Source organism: Propithecus coquereli, unplaced genomic scaffold (genome assembly GCF_000956105.1).
Source record: "Propithecus coquereli isolate 6110/MARCELLA unplaced genomic scaffold, Pcoq_1.0 Scaffold557, whole genome shotgun sequence".
Classification (NCBI taxonomy): domain Eukaryota; kingdom Metazoa; phylum Chordata; class Mammalia; order Primates; family Indriidae; genus Propithecus; species Propithecus coquereli.
The window spans coordinates 747,113-763,124 of NW_012151474.1; the positions used below are offsets into that span (position 1 = coordinate 747,113).

The following is a 16,012-nucleotide window of genomic DNA, read 5'->3' on the forward strand; positions in this document are numbered from 1 at the left end:
GCAGGTACCGAGGGAGAGGAGGGAGCTCTCTAACGAAGACGGGCAAATCCGGGTCATTAGGTGCTGTGGGGTCAGACCCGCCCGCGCCTTTGTGACCTTGTGGGAGCCTCCACGTCTCTGAGCCTCAGTTTCCCCATCTGTGCATCAGGCTTGATAATGTGATAACAGCCCCCACTTCACAAGGGCAGCGGGGGATGGGTGGAAAGACGCCGGTGGAACCGTCAGCACGTCCCCGCCGCCCTCGGGAAAGCCCTCGGGGACCGTAACAGTCAGATCATCCAATCGATGTTTTTACCCCGGGGGCAGGTTGCAGGCGTGACGGGCTCACTGCGCCGGGACCCGGAGGGACTCCTGCGGCACCGCCAAGCCTGTCTCTGCCACTGGGCTGTTCCCATGCGTCCCGGTTACTGCTCCGCCCTCTTCTCGCGGGGATCGGACCACTCAGCCTGGGTGTGACCAGACGTGTTCCCTGGTCACCTGGTGACCTCCCGACGAGAACGCGGGATAAATCCCTGCCCGAGTCCAGCTCCGGGAAACTGTCACCGAAGACGAGCTCCTTTGTGTTGCAGGTGCCTGGAGTGTCCCGTGGGTTTCCTTAGCCAGGGACAGCTGGTCGCGGGATTCAGCGGGGCGGCGCTTGGGGGATGGGAGTCTGGAGGCCATGAGGCCCCACTTGGTCTCCTCAAAGGTCTGCTCCCTAACCCCGGCAGCAATAACCCGCGGAGATGGGGGCGCGTGTCCCCGTGCTGTGAGCTCGCTGTTTATAGTGGAGTTGGGTGTAGTGTCCGGATTCATCTTCCAGGGTGTTTGGGGCCGAGGGTCTTTGGGGCGGAAGCCGCGGACCTGAGTGAGGAGGCTCTGCCCTCCTCCCCCGCCCCCAGGCAGCCCCTCCGGAGTCTGTCCTGTTCCCAGGGAGCACACCTGCTTCCTGGGCTGGCTGGCAGGTGCGTCCTCTGTTCACCTGCGAGTTACGTCGCGGCTCAGACTCTCCTCACCCCTGCGCAGGCCGCACCCTCCTCCTCCTCCCATCTCCCTGTGAAATCCATCCTCCGTGGGGCAGCCCAGGGCTGAGCTCCTTCGAGCCTCCCAAGGCCCCCGGGGTTGTGCAGTGAGCCCCGCATCACACGCTGAGCCTGAGGCCGAGAGGGCCGCTCCCCACATTCACCTGGCATTGGGAATCCGGGGTCTGAGTCCTCACTGGTGACCACCAGGGTCTTGGGCCAGCACTGCCCTCTAGGGCCTCGGAGACGAGGGTTGGACGCCGAGCCCCTGAGGTTCCCTCCAGACTGGGGTCCGCGCTTTCCATGGTGGCCCAGATGGGCACGTTGTAGGCTTCGCTGGCCTGTGGTCTCAGTGACCTGCTCTTCTCTGCAAACCCTTGATAAAGCCGCTCCCAGTTCCAGGCCACGGCTGCGTTTGAGCCGCGCCGGGCCCGTGCTGTGGTGCGCAGACCCCACCCTGGCGGACACTCCGCTGCCACCTGCAGATACAGAGCTGCTCGCCAGCTGTGCGCAGGGGCCGTGGCTTCAGGAACGTGCTTCTCCGGCTCCGTTGGCCTCCTGGTTTGCTCCAGGATCTGCCTCAACTGTTGGGGAGCAGAGCGCAGCCGCCTCCCTTCCCTCCAGCGTTTCGTTTCCTGCCCCAAGTCTGTCTCCCCTCCCCCAGCACTTGGGTCCACTGGGAAGGTTTCTGGCCTCCTCCCCGGACGCCGCGATTGCTGCCTCGGCCTGTCACGGGTCGGCTGTTCCGACGTAGCCGCTGGATCTGGCAGTGACGGCCGGCGCCACGCCCGGGACAGTCATCAGCACGGCCGTCCCTTGTGTCTTGTTCTGATTTGGGGGTTCCATCGAGGCCCGGCCCTTCTGTACGGCGCCTGGACACGGCCCTGTGCTTGTGCCCTTCCCCTCCTGGACCCTCTCCCCATCCCAGCCCTGCTCGCGGGAACCCAGGCTAGGCAGCGCCACCGTGAGCCTGCGTCCTGCGTTACGCGGAGAGGTGACGGCAGAAGGGTCGCTCGGCCATAATCCTGCAGTCCTGCGCCTGTTAGCAACAGCTACTGATGCCTCGGTTTCCTCCTTTGTGAAATGGGGGGAAGCCACCTGTCCTCGCTGAAATGAGCTGATCTGGGGCCCGAGTGGTGCTCACTGTTAGGTCCCGTCCCTCTCTCCCTGACAGAGCCGGGCCCCTGCCTTCCTGGGGCAATCGATGTCAGAGTCTCTTTCGTGCCCAGCTCTGACGCCATCACAGACCAAAGAACTGGCTCCCAGATGCCATCTCCTCCGCCCTCCCCGCAGGGAAGACGGGGAGGGACGTCCCCGTGGAGCCCCGACTAGGACCCGGGCCCCACCTCTCGGCTGCACAGGGGCCGTGCTCGGCGCATCTCCCTGCCTGGTCCTCACTGGCGCCCGGATCTGGTCTCCAGGGAGCTGCAGACACGTTACAAACAGCTCGTTAATGCTCTCCGAGGTCCCACGGAGCGAGGCCTCCTGCAGCTGTCTTTGGAGAACCGAAAATTAGCAAGAAATCCCTCCCGCCTTCTCCAGACGGGCGCAGAAGCATCGGCGCCGCCTCCCTCCTGTCTCCTGCCAGATGGGGCCTCGCCCCAGCGACGGCGTCCTCTGCAGTGAGGTGCGGGGAGCGGCTGGCTGTGGGGCTGGGGTGCGCCAAAGCCCCGGTCCTCCTACGCTCCTGCGCGAGACTCCGTCCTGTCAGTGGGATCGGGGATGCGCGCCGTCCGCCTAGGCGAGGCTCCGCTCTGCTCCACTCCGAGTTTCCACATGGAAGGAGGGGTCGCGGGGTGGGGGCCAGAACCACGTGGCAGGACCGTGTGCGGCCGCCTGGTCAGAGCAGGGGGCTGGCTCTGCCGGAAGCCAGGCTGGATCCGGGCAGAGAAGCAGGGAACGAACACCACCACCGAGAACAGCTGCCGCTGACGCGCATGCGCCGGCCCTGTGGGCAGCCTGGTGCGGGTTGAAGCTTGGGCCCCTCCGCTTTGCGTTTTTGGGGAACCCGAGGCACACAGAGGTTGCCACCGCGTCCCAGCGTCTCACAGTAAGGGCCAGGCTGCCCTGTGGCCGTGGGCGCAGCCGTGTCTTTCCTGGCGGCTCTGTGTCCTGCGGCTGCGGGCGCGGCCCCTTCCGTTCAGCCCTTCACGGAGCTGGAACTCTGTGGTCCTGACCGGGACGTGCCCCTCCTCGGGAGCAGAGGGTGTGGGCGGGGTCTGAACTGGCCGGCGTGGGCCACTGTGGCAACCCCAGAGGCCAGCAGTGGGGACCGTGGCCCATGACGAGTCTGCCGGGGCCACCAGCACGGCTGGGAATGTGCCAGAACGGTGGTGCCTCCTGTTGGAGGCTGCACAGCCTGCCGCTCCGGGACAGGGGCTTCAGCCCCTCACCTGTGCAGCGGGGGGGACGGCGGGCAGCCTCGTGGGTTCCCCTGAGAATTACATCCTGCACACAGAGCCCACACACAGTGGCGGTTTGGTAGACTGTGGCTCCGTTACCATCAATGATTTTTGTCCTGTGTGGCGACAGAATGCGGGTGTCTCGAGGTTTGTGTTCTCGCCACCCGGAGTCTGCCCCTGCGTCTGCCCCGGGGCTCTAACTTCACCGCCGGGGCTGGCGACAGTGCCAACTGGCGTGGGCGATGAGAACACACGCACAGTAGAGCGAGACGACCACGGGGCAGGACGGTCCACGTCCCGTGGATGGAAGTGGCGTCACAGCCCGGCGGTGGGGGACGGACGGGCTGTGCGTTCAGTGTCACTGGGCCCGTCGCGTGGCCGTCTGGGAAGGAAGCGAAGTCAGGTCCCTACCTCGTTCCTTACGCCAGAATAAATCCCAGCTGGCTTAAAAGTTTCAATGTAAAATTTAATAGAGGCTGGATTCCTTTCTATATAAAATACTCCTACAAATCAACAAGAAAAAAAACCTAATAACAGAAATGTAAATTAAAACTGCAACGAGACAAAGGCTGTTTCACTTGTTGGCGTGGAAGAGAGGAAAAAACTGCTGATCGGTGGACTTGGAGAAGACGCCGGGGAACAGGCCTTCTCTGCGTCGCTCGGGGAGGGGACTGGCACGGCGTCCCCGAGAGCAAGTCGTCAATCCCAGGCCGAGTTCAGACGGTAGGAACATCGAAACTGCAGCTTCGGTTCAGAAATGCTACTTCTGGAAATTTATTCTCAAGGCGGATCTGGGTACGAAATAGCAAACGCCTGAGGTTATCGCTGGACCGTGGCTTGTGACAGTGGACGGCGGGAGCAGCCTACCCGGCTGTCGACGCAGGCAGACGTGGCGTGTTTGCACAGTCATTGAAAAGCAAGAAAGCTCTGCGTGTGTTGATGTGGGACAGTCTCCAAGATACAGTGTTAGGTGGGGAGGGGCAGAGCAGGGTGTGTGATGTGCCGATGTCTCTACCGTGTGAGTGCGCAGTGCCGGCGCTGTCCCCACGCCAGGCGTGAGGCCTGCACTTCTGAGACCTTAGCACGAAGCCGTGTCTAAAGGCAGGGCCGGGCAGGGCCTGCGAATCTGCATTTCTGGCGGCCCCGTGTGGGACCCAGGCTGGGGCTGCCTCCACTGAAGGTGCTCGAGCCGGGTGCGTCGAGGCCTCGGGCTCCCTGCTGGCGTCTTCCCCTTCCCTCCGTCAGCCGTGACCCCGTTCTCATAGCCCGGCCCACAGGACCCCCTAGAAAGGGTCCAGCTGCCCTTACGGAGGGTCGCCCAGAGCGGCACGCCTGGAAAGGAAGTCCCACGGGCTCGTGAGGGCTGCAGCGCCCGATTCGGAAACACCGAGTCCCAGCTGCGTGGTGCTTGCAGCCTCCGCACCGAACTAGCTCTCGCCAGCTGCTGCGGGGACGGCCAGCTGCCACTCCAGGGCCCTGGAGAGGAGGGTCTGGGTCCCCAAGAGCGGGCTCCAGGGCAGCCTGCAGCATCCTGTCATCACACGGGCAGAGCAGGGGCTGGCATCGGCCAGACTGGGTTCAGATGCCAGCCTCAGTTTCCCTGGCGGCACGCCAGGAATGACATAATTCCTCCCCGCGGGCCGGGCACCGGCACAGTGCCTGAGACAGGGCGCCTCCTAGCATCTTGCCACCTGTGGGGTGAAGATGGGCGGGAGGTCCTTGCCTGGGGTCGTGGCCAGGGCCTGGCGCTGAGCCGGGTGCCCGTCCTCTCCCCGCCTTGCCGGCTGAGCCCGGGCAGCAGGGCTGGGGAACCCCGAGTCCCGCCCTTCGAGGGCTGCAGCGTGTCGACAGCCGGCAGCTCGGCCTCTGGGGCTGGGTCTTCCTCCCGCGTCTGTGGGGTGGGGGCGCTGGATGTGGGTCCCTCCCATCCAGCCACCTCCCTTGAAGAGGCGGGTTGCCTTGGCAACGGCAACCAGGGAAGAGAAGCTGGCTCCGGGCGCGCTGTTTCCCACACGCGGGCCTGGCCGCCTCTGGCAGTGGGTGGAGGGTTCTCTTCCTTCGCCCTGGAGTTCGGGTCAGTCCAGGCCCCGGTGCCACCAGGTTAGGGCATCGGCTGAAATAGAAGCACCGTCGCTCCCACAGCTGGGAGCTGATGGGGTCGTCACCCCACTGCTGGGGGCCGGGTGGGGGGGACTTCCCGTGAAGCCGCAGTGTGTCCCCACTTACTTGCAGCTGTTTCCGCAGATCCAACGTCTATGGAGACGCGTCAGTGCCGGGCTGGGAGGTGGCTCTTCGGCGGGTGTTTAGTGACGCGTGCCCCGGGGGTGGCCGGCACAGCGGGCTGCCGTGCGGGGAGCACTCTGCGCCAGTGCGGGCGAGGCCTGTGTGTGTTTTCCCCGAATTCTGGCTCTCGTCTGTCAGCTTTTCTTTGCGGGGACGACCGTCACCTACTCTGCCCTCCTGCGGCCTGGGCAGACCGGCCTCTCCAAGCCCGTTTCCCGCCTGAGGAACGGTGGCTCTGCTTCCGCGCCACGTGTGACCCGCGGGAGCTGAGCATGGGAGAAGCAGCTGCCGCGGTTGTGACTGGGGCCCCCACCACAGAGGCGCCGGGAAATGGGCGGGTGACGGGCAGGGCTCACTGCAGGTGGGGTTCAGCCCCGCTCTTTTGAGGCTGGGGGCGTGGGCCAGCCCGGCCCTCCTCCTCCTCCTCACCGACCCCCAGCCGTCCCCAGCCCAGACAGCGGCAGGCCTGGCACCACCCTGGCCTGGGCCGAATGGCGGCCCCAGAGACATCCACCCAGGACCTGGGAATGGGCCCTCACCTGGGAAAAGGGTCTTTGCAGATGCCTGGAGGTGAGGTCCTGGGTGACCTGGGGGCCCCGAGTCGCTGACAAGTGTCCTGAGAACAGGGGAGAAGGGAGACGGAGGGAGACGGCCCGTGACGGCGGGTGCAGGCTGCAGCGAGGCGGCCACAGCCCAGGCCAGCAGCCCCCAGGGCTGGGAGAGGCAGGAAGGACCCTCCCCTGGGGCCCCCGGAGGGAGCGTGGCCCTGCCACACCTTGGCTTGGGACCTGCAGCCCAGACTGCGTTGGGAGGGTTTCTGTCGTCAGGTGGCCTGGTTGGGGTCGTTTGTTAGGCAGCCTCAGGAGGCCGACACAGTCTCCTCCCAGACTGACTGTGCCTGGCCGGGCCAGCACCGAGGCCCGAGGAGAGGGGCTAGGCTGTGGGCCGCACCTGCCTCTCACCAGGCCCTCGGGACAAATGTTGCCAGTGAGCTGCCCTGGTGGGAAGGAGTCCGGGGACAGAGGCCCTGCGAGGGCCACTTGGGATCCTTGCAGGGGGGGTGGCGGCTCAGGCCCAGGATTGGCCACGTGTGAATCTGAGAGGCCCGTGGAGATGTCAGCTGCTCTGTTGACCTGGACGTAGAATTTCCGTCTCCTCGGGGCCGCGGCCGACCAGCTGTGCTGCTGCCTGGTGATGGCAGAGAACCAGGGTGTCAGGGGTCCTGTTCGCTGGCCCAGGGCGGCTGCTGGGCCAGGGTCAGTTCCACGTAGAGGGTGAGGCTGGGGCTGCCTCGAGCTGGCCCCCCAGACACCGAAAGCTGGGGACCCGGGAGGGGCCGGAGCCCTGTGCCTGGGGTTCCTCGGTGGTCAGGGTGGTCAGGGACGTGACGGTGCACCCTGACGGTTGGTGCCTGGTGTCACTCTAGGCGTGTGGCAGGCCCCTGGCCCCAGGCGAGGGGTGGGCAGCGATTCTGGGCTTTCTCAGGAGCCTCCCGGTGGCCCCTCAGCTCCCCCAGCGCGGCTCGGACGCCGTCTTCCCGGAGCCTCCACAGTCAGGGCTGTACCTGCCCCACAGGTGCCTGTTGCACCCCGGGTCCTCCAGGACAGGCCCCCCTGGCGCTCTGCCCACCCAGCACAAGGCTCCCCCTCGATGACGTCCAGGTCAGCGCCTGCCCCGCGGCCCTGCCTTCTCTCTGGCCACGCGTCCTGTCCACTCTGCGCAGGACGGGGGCCCTGGGCTGCGCTGTCAGCTCAGGGGGGCCTGGTGCCGGCAGCTGCGTGTTGTGAGGACTTTGCATCTGGGTCCTGTGTCAGGTGGACCCGCCCTCGAGGAACCGGCTGCCGGGGAGGCAGGGAGCTGTCAGCTGTGCGTAAAGTCAAGCTCTGGGCGGGAGGGTTTTCGGTGTTAGGAGTACACGGCATCTTCCCGGCAGGCAGGAGAGGTGCGGTGCACGGGGGTAGGGACAGTGGGAGGGGACGGGTGACGGGATAGCCAGGGACTCCAGTTTGGCTGCGAGCAGGCGGAGGGGTGATCGGGGTGGGCTGTGGCCACGGGACAAAACCCTGGGGTTGCCACCTTGAGTGTGGCGGTTCTCAAAGTGGGTCCCTGCACCACCGGCACCAGCCGCTCACCTGGGAGTGAGCAGCGCGGTTCTCACCCGCCCAGGCCCTGTAGAGTCAGGCGGGGGCAGGTCGGGCGGTGTGGGTCGTCATACCCTACAAAGACCCTATTTCCAAATACAGTCATGTTCCGGGGTTCTGGATGGACATTGTTGTGGGGACACCACTCCATCCAGTGCAGGTGCTGGGAGTGGAGCTGCCCTGCCCCACCCACCCCTGCGTCAGCCCGACGGACAGCGAGTGGGGTGCTCGTGAACCCCCCGCCGTCCACTCCCCACCCCGGCTGGGGGCGCCCAGGCTGCTTGCTGTCAGCGGCAGTCCAGGAGCGGGGGTTTTTCTCACCTCTCTGGGTCGCCGAGCTGGTCGTGGGAACCTCCAGCGCAGGGCCCGGCCGGCAAGAGCGACCACCGCGTGCACACGGGGCGGCGAGAAAGAGTGGGCGAAGCAACATGGCGGGGCCCTGGCGAGTGAGCCTCAGGCACAGGACGGTCCCCTGAGAGCTCGGACACCCTCCCCCCGTGTCTGTGCGCCAGGCCCCCCGCAGGTGTGAGCTGCAGGCGGTCAGGAACTCTCACTGGCTCCCGGCCAGTCCCGAGAGTCTTGTTCAAAATGAACCTTCGCGACACGCTGTGGGGAGCTTTCTTCTGTTAAACGCACTTGTCCTGATTGGTTTCATTTTAGGGTTGGCACAGCGTATTCTTTTTATATACGTGTGAACATACATATGTAAATACACGCATGATGTTGGTGAGTTAATGTTGGTGGCATTTTTACAAAGCAACGATGTGGGAACCAAATAGTGTCCCCTTCGGGGGAATCTCCCTCTCGCTGCCTCGCGCCTCGCGTCTGCATATCACGGTTGGGGTCTGGGCAGCCCGGGAGGCGCGAGACCCCATCCTTGCCGGGGGCTCGTGGTAGGGACACGGTCGTGAACAGTCGCACATCACGGCAGAGTCAGGTGCCCGCCGTGACGACAGGTGCAGGAGGGGTCACCGGGGCAGCTCATGTTTCCCGACTTGCCTCTGCGTCTGGGAGCTCAGAGCCTGCTCTGCCTCGTGTCCCAGGCTGGTTGTGGGGCAGGAACTGGGAATGCACCATCCTGGGCACTGCGGCGTGGTCTGGTGACACCGTTTGCCCCAAGGATGCTCCAGCCGAGCTCCCATTTCTGTCTGGGGCCAGCTGTGTTCAGACTGGTGCATCTTAATTTGGGGGCATCCAATGTCCTCGCAGAGGCTGACGAGAGCTGTGTGCTCTGCTTGGAAGTGGGGAGAGGATTTGAGTACAGTTTGTGGAGGGGGGGTGTGGCCCCACCCAGGGCCCCCTGGCCAGAGCCACACAGCATGGGGCTCTGGTCCCCAAGCTGGGCGGGTCTGGGCGATGCTCACCATCTCGGCAGAGAGGCCGAGCAGGACGTGGGAGAAGTGGCTGCCCCCGAATGCTGCCTTTGGCACTCGGGAAGGAGGGGGGTGTCCTTCTCGGTCCCTGGGCTTTCTGCAGCAGGGGGAGCTGGTGCACGTGATGGGCCCCATGCAGCAGACGCCCCGAGGTCCCTGCCCTGTCCTCCTTCGTCGGCCCTGAGATGTGGGTTGGATGTGCCGCGGCTCCCGCTGGGCGGACGAACGCGGTTCTAACTTTCGTCTCCACTGACGTGGCGCTGCTGACGCCTCCCACGGCACATCCCAGCCTCCGACCAGCCGCCAACTAGGGGCCAGGGACGGGAAAGCCCTCATTTCCCGTAAACTCTCAGCCGTGACATGCAGGGACCGCCAGGCTGGAACTTGCAGGAGAGACCTACTCTGGGGCTTGTGGGCTGGGACCGAGCCCGAGACCTGCAGCAATGATTTGTCAGTTGATTTTTTACCGATAGTAAGTCGAGTGTTGACTAGTGCTTTATTAATGGTTTTGTCTCCATGGCGTTCCTGCCCGTTCTGTTATGCGTAATACAGCCACCAGGTTCCCGAGGAATCTTCTAGAAAGTGTGGTTCGCGTATGTCTTCTAGGTGTGGTTCGCATGTTTCGTGGGACACGGGGTTGCAGCTGTGTCAGTCATCTTTTCTCAGTTCCCAGAACGAGGAACCAGGGGAGGGAGAGGAGTCCCTCGGTGCTAAGTTCCCACACATGCTCTCCCACGTGGCCGGCTGGGGCCTGCTGCCGGGCGCCGTGGTGGGTGACATGCAGTAGCGCTGGGGCAGCGAGCACGGGAGACCTGGAGACCTCAGGGTGTCCTCAGCAGCTCCCTCTGTTTCCTGACACGTGTCCATGGCTACGGCTCGTGTTGTCGCGTCTGTGTAAATGTCAGATCTGTGGTCTTCTAGTAAAGTGTTCCCAGTTAGCACAGCGGAATTCTGGAAAAAGAAAACTCCGTCTTTCCCAAGAAGCGTGCGGGTGTCTGAGTTCAGCCCGTGGGCATCGTGGGAGGCCCAGGCTGCAGCACGGGGGCTGGGTGCCTACGTCCTGCCAGGCTGGCAGTGGGACCTGCCCAAGGGCATGGCGGGAGGTGGAACCAGCGCCCATGTAAAGGGGCCCCAGGGAGCTGCCTGCCCCTTCTCCACGAGACACGCAGACGGACTCCAGGTCTGCTGGTGCCTCCATCCCGGACTTGCAGCCTCTGGAACCTACGTGTGTGGGAGGTTTCTTGGTAACGAGGACAGACACGTTTTTGAGCCTGTCCCACACACTAGGGCTAGGCCCGGTGAGGTCTGTTCAGCGAATGAACAAGTGAGTCCAGGGGTTGGAGGGCAGACACGGGGTCAGGTGCCAGTCTCAGCCCAGCCTGTGTGGGGGTCGGCGCAGGACCTGACCCCAGAGCCCTTCGCTGCTGTCCCTTGACCTCCTCCCTGTCTCCCCCAGGACCTCGCACTCACGGGCCAAGGCGGAGGCGGCCCTCACAGCGGCTCAGAAAGCGCAGGAGGAAGCGCGGATCGCCAGGATCACTGCCAAAGAGTTCTCGCCTTCCTTCCAGCACCGGGAAAACGGTGAGTCCCGCGGCTGCGCCGGCTTCCAGGGCGGGGGCGGGGACGGGCTCAGAGGGAGCCTGCCTGGAAGCCGCCACCTTGCTTCGTGTCTGCTTGTCTTTGGGGAAGGTACGTGTCCGTGCTAGGCCCCCTCGGACACGCGTGTCGCTGCACCCAAGTGTCAGCACCTCTCTCCACGTTCCTGCAGCCGTGCATCCCTGTGTGCACACGGGTGTCCACTGTCACTCCCTGGCTGTCCGAGCCTGTCGGCACCCGCCTGCTCAGCCTGCGCCATCTCTCCACACCTACCCCTAGTGGTGTTCTGGAACCTTCTGCAATGATGGACCTGCCTCTCTCTGCTCAGTCCAGTGTGGTAGCCAGTATCCTCGTGTGACTGAGGGACCCAGTCCCGAGTCTCACTCAATCTCAACTAACCTACATTTACACGTGCCCAGTGCAGCAGCACCCGGTGTGTCTTGGGAAGGAGCTGGAGCCACCGCCAGACCCGGGAGGCTGGTCCTTGCCTCCAGGGCGGAGTCTTGTGGCGTTTTCTCCTGGGATCTGGGCAGTGAGCCTGTCTGACTTGGTGGGGTGGAGGCATGTATGTGGCGTTGAGCGGAAGCTGCCTGAGGTGTTAGGACCAGGAGGCAGGAGGCAGGAGGCAGGAGGCCTGAGTGGCCATGGACCCAGGACACAGACGGGATGGAGGTGCTGGAATTCAGCCGTACACGCTCCATGCTCTGCCCTGCGTCCACATGGCGATGCTCCCGGAGCTCACCTAGCTGAGAGCCCCTCCGAGCTGGCCAGGGTGTTGGGGACGAGCAGGAGGGTCCTCGCTCCCTCTAGGGTGTGGGGCTGCTGGGCCAGCCGGGCCTGACACCAGGGCTGCTGTACGTGGAAGGCTTGCAGGGGACCCCCGCAGGGCCCCGAGTCGGAGTCAGTGGGCACCACAGCACAGGGCCTCTGATGGGGCCACCCCAGGAGGCAGGTGTGGTGTGACAGGCCGGGTGTGTGGGTCTCACGTGGTCTTACACGTGCCCTCCTGGCCTTTCCCCTCTATGTGTGAAGGGGGGACCCACGGCAGCCTGGCCCTGCACCCGGGGTGTGACCACAGAGCAGCAGCCTGGCCCACACCCCCACGGAACAGAGGCAGACTCGGGGCAGGGGCGCCACTTGCCTGGAGCCACACATGAGGCTACAGCCATGTCCTCAAGGCTGCACCATAAGGCCACCAGAGGGAGCAGGGAGTGATGGTCTGTCTCTGGAGGGGGAGAGGGGCTATGCCAGACTGTTGGGTTTCCAGCCACGTGGAGGGAGCTGCATCTCCCCAACCCGCACCTGCCCAGAGTTTCGGGGTGCAAGGTGGGAGGGCAGGCAAGTGTCAGAAACCCCAGGAGGGCGGTGGCTCCTGCTGTCCCGGCTGTTACCAGGAGGCAGCAGCCGCTGGGCAGGACTCCAAGACCTCCGTCCTCAGACGACAGCCCAAGCGCCCGGGGAAATGTGTGGCATTTTGACTTGGGTGGGATGAGGGTGCAGGGGGTTGGGGGTCCTGACGTGCTGCTGCTGAGCCAAGGACTGCGCTTTGAGGTGACTGCGTAACCGCGTTGCTATGAAGGGACAGGAAGTGCCACGTTCTTCCGTTTGTCCAAACTGCACAAACCCCAGCCTGGCACGGCTGCCCTGCTGGCAGGGATGCGACCTCAGGCGTCACTTTGGGCCCCGTCTCTCGCTGGAGGGTCACGGAGCCCAGGGACATCTCAATAGCTGGTCCCCTTCTGTCACCCCTCCCTGTCCAGGCCTCAGGGTCGGGGCCACTGGGACCACCTCCAGACAGGGACGTCACCTGCTGGCTGCAGAGCTGGGCCCTCCAGGGGGAGCCCAGCCCCAGGTGTTGAGGCCCGAGGCGGGCTGGGCAGCCCCACTCCTGGGCACTCAGGCCGGCCCTGCACAAGGCGCGGGCCAGGCTGTTCCTCCACGGGCCGTCCCACCACCAGGACACAGGTGTCCTGGGCAGGCAGGGGATGGCCCAGCTATGACACCCCGGCTCCAGGAGCCTGCAGGTCAGCTAGTGTGAGACGCTTCCTCTCATCCTCGGGAGGGGCCTGAGGCCACACAGAGAGGCCAGGCCGGTGTCCTCACTCGCCAACCCGCGGGCCTCCCTGCAACCTGGGACCACGGCCAGGAGCTGCTGCCCAGCGCTTCCGTCACGGCCCAGGACCCTCAAAGTGCCCATGGGGAGGGGCCCGGGGGTCCCACAGAACGGCTTTGGGGGCCACTGGTACCGGCCCCGCTGTCCTTTGCTTGCCCCTGCCGTGTGCAGGGCACTGCGCTGCCCAGGCCTGTGTGTCGCCCTGGTCGGGGGTGACCTGCTTCTAGAACGTTCTGGGTAACCCCATCCTCTGTCTTGTCTCTTCCTTCACAAAGGGCTGGAGTACCAGAGACCGAAGCATCAGCTTTCCTGCGAGGACATCGAGGTGCTCTCCACGGGGACACCCCTGCAGCAGGAGAGCCCCGAGCTGTACCGCAAAGGCACCACCCCTTCCGACCTGACCCCCGACGACAGCCCCCTGCAGAGCTTCCCCACCAGCCCCGCGGCCACACCGCCACCGGCCCCCACCTCGAGGAACAAGGTGGCCCACTTCTCCCGGCAGGTGTCTGTGGACGAGGAGCGCGGCGGGGACATCCTGATGCTGCTGGAGGCCCGGGGAGGGGACCACGCCCGCAACAGCTGGGCCGAGGAGAAGCCCGCAGGCTCCAGGGGCTTCCGCAGCGGCGCCCTGCGCAGCGGCCAGCCCTCGGATGACTTCCACTCCCGGGGCTTGGGCCACAAGCAGCCCGGGAACCCCAAGCCCCGGGAGAGGCGGACGGAGTCCTCCCCCCTGTTCTCCTGGACTTCCCCTCACCGGGCCAGCGGCCACAGCCCCGGGAGCGCCAAGCTGCTGCAGCTAGGCGAGGAGAAGCGCAGCAACTACACGATGGAGATGCAGCCCCTGCGGAGGATGGACGCCTACGCGCAGGACGCGCACCCCCAGAAAAGACGCTACAGCAAGGGGGGTGCCGGCCGGGGCGCAGGGGAGGACCACCGCACCGAGGACCGGGGCTTCGGGGTGCAGAGACTGAGGTCAAAGGCCCAGAATAAGGAGAACTTCAGGCCGGCCCCCTCCGCGGAGCCCACGGTGCAGAAGCTGGAGAGCCTGCGGCTGGGCGGCAGGGCCGAGCCCCGGCTGCTGCGCTGGGACCTGACCTTCTCCCCGCCCCGCAAGTCCCTGCCTGTGGCCCTGGAGTCGGACGAGGAGAACGGGGACGAGCTCAAGGCCAGCACGGTGAGTGGGCGGCTGGCGGGCTGCACCCCAGGGTCCTGTGTCTGCGCCTTCCCCCAGGAGTGGGGGCGGGTCCCTGAGGGCTGCACCCAGGCTCGGTCCTCCTGGGGAGCAGCCAGGTGGTTTCAGAAGCTCCCACAGAGGAACCGGGCAGCAGGGACCCCGACCTCCACCCCTTGCTGAGGCCCCAGCCTACGGTGCCCGGCGCCTGGCAGCAGCCTGCGAGGTCACTGCTTGGAGTGTCCCGTGTGCTGGGGAGGAGCACAGAGGACCAAAGACAGCTCGGGTGGGGGCCGGCAATCTAGGCTCATCATGCCCTGGTGGGGGGTGTTGGGGCTCGCTCACACTCGAGGACCTGAGTGAGACACTCGGCCTCACCCAGACACCTCCCACCTTAAATTCACTCCTCCCCAGGGCGGGTTTGGAGGAAGGAACAGCATCCCCTGGACCAGACCCAGCGTGCACCTGAGGGGGCCCGGGGCCTTGCACGGGGCTGACCCTTCACCCCAGGGCTTCTACCCTGAAGCGCAGGACCCCCTGCTCCCGCGGCGGAAGGGCAGTGCGGGGCCTGCTGCGGCGGGTGCCTGGGCTTCCGTTCTAAACAGAAACGCTGAGGCTGTCGAGGCCCGAGCAGGGCTCAGTACTGGAGGCCTGGGGCGCTGGGACTCGAGTTGGGGTTTCGCACTGATGCCTGGCAGGGAGGGCTGGTCTCGGCAGGCAGGGGGCTCCTCTGTAGGCTTCTGTCACTGCGGCGGCGGTCGGTGTCCTCCCTCCCTCTGCGGCCAGGGGAGCTGGGGTTTCCTCCTGCCATCTGCCCCACCCCTGGGCAGCTTCATGCCTGGCCGGTTCCTGCCTCTGCTTGAATCCGCTGTGTGCACGTCTGTGTTGCTGGTTCCTAAGATGCCTCCCCTCCCCCAAATACCTCCAGGGAGCACCCCCACCCCACCCCCCGTGCTCCTGCTGGGACCACTTACAACTGCATCCTCCCCGTCACGCCGCCGGCGCTGTGTGCGCGTGGGGCTATTTTAGGAACAGCCCGCGGTGGGCAGGGTGGGAGATGCAGGGACGGGTTCTATATTTAGCCTGCTCAACACGCTGGCGCTTTGGGTGCCTCAAACACAGCTCCCGAGGGCCGACGCCAGCCCTAGGCGTGCAGTGGCTGCAGGAGAACCAGGGGGCTGCCCTGGGTCCTGCCCCTGCCTTGGGGGGGGACCCTCCTTCCACCCCAGCACCACATCCGGCCCCACCCTGAACAGAAGCCAGCTTTGAGGAGGTGGCCAGAGGGGTGCACTTCAGTGCCCGCCCTGGGGTCACCCGGTGCCTGGGCTTATAGGGTGGGCCAGGCAGGGTGCCAGGGGGCTACCCAGAACCACCTACAGGAGCCGGGAGGTGGTCACCTACCTTGGGGCACAGTGGTGTGGGGCAGTCCCCAGTCTGCCCTGGGCCGCGTGTGGGGTCAGGGGAGCTGCCCTCTGGCCCGCGCCCCTCCCCATTCACCCGGCTGGTGTGGTGCTGGGCATGGGGGCCGGCAGCTCACGGCGGGGTCAAGGCTGGGAATGGCAGGGGCCTTCCAAATGCTTCGTGCTGCTGAGCTGGGGTCCTGCTCTCACCCGCTTCTCCCCTGAGAACATGGGGACAAGAGTCCTGCTGTGAAGGCACAGGGCCAGGTGGGAAGGACAGCCAGAGGGCCCTGGGTGAGGTCCCCTCAGGTGGGCACACCTGGGTTCTCCCTCCAGTGCTGCCAGTGAGTGAACTCTGGCCCAGCGAGGTCCCTGGTGGTTCTCAGGCCTTGGTTTCCCCTCTGGTGAAATGATGGGTGCGAACTGGGGAGGGGTCACTACAGTCGGGGGTGTGGCAGCACCAGGCTGGGGAGCGGGAGGGCCCAGGTCACACCGGCTGTGTCCTGGCGCCTCCACAGGGCGTGAGCACTGC

At 65.4% G+C, this 16,012-nt stretch overlaps 1 protein-coding gene across 2 annotated transcripts in view; it reads left to right on the plus strand.

The window, feature by feature from the left end:
* JPH3 (junctophilin 3) overlaps positions 1 to 16,012 on the plus strand; it is a 52,774-nt gene that overhangs the window by 34,012 nt on the left and 2,750 nt on the right. For both annotated transcript variants that reach the window (XM_012657693.1, XM_012657691.1), the window contains exons 3-4: positions 10,657 to 10,781; positions 13,185 to 14,083. In XM_012657693.1, coding sequence (XP_012513147.1) covers positions 10,657 to 10,781; positions 13,185 to 14,083 — 1,024 coding nt within the window. The remainder of the gene's footprint in view (positions 1 to 10,656; positions 10,782 to 13,184; positions 14,084 to 16,012) is intronic.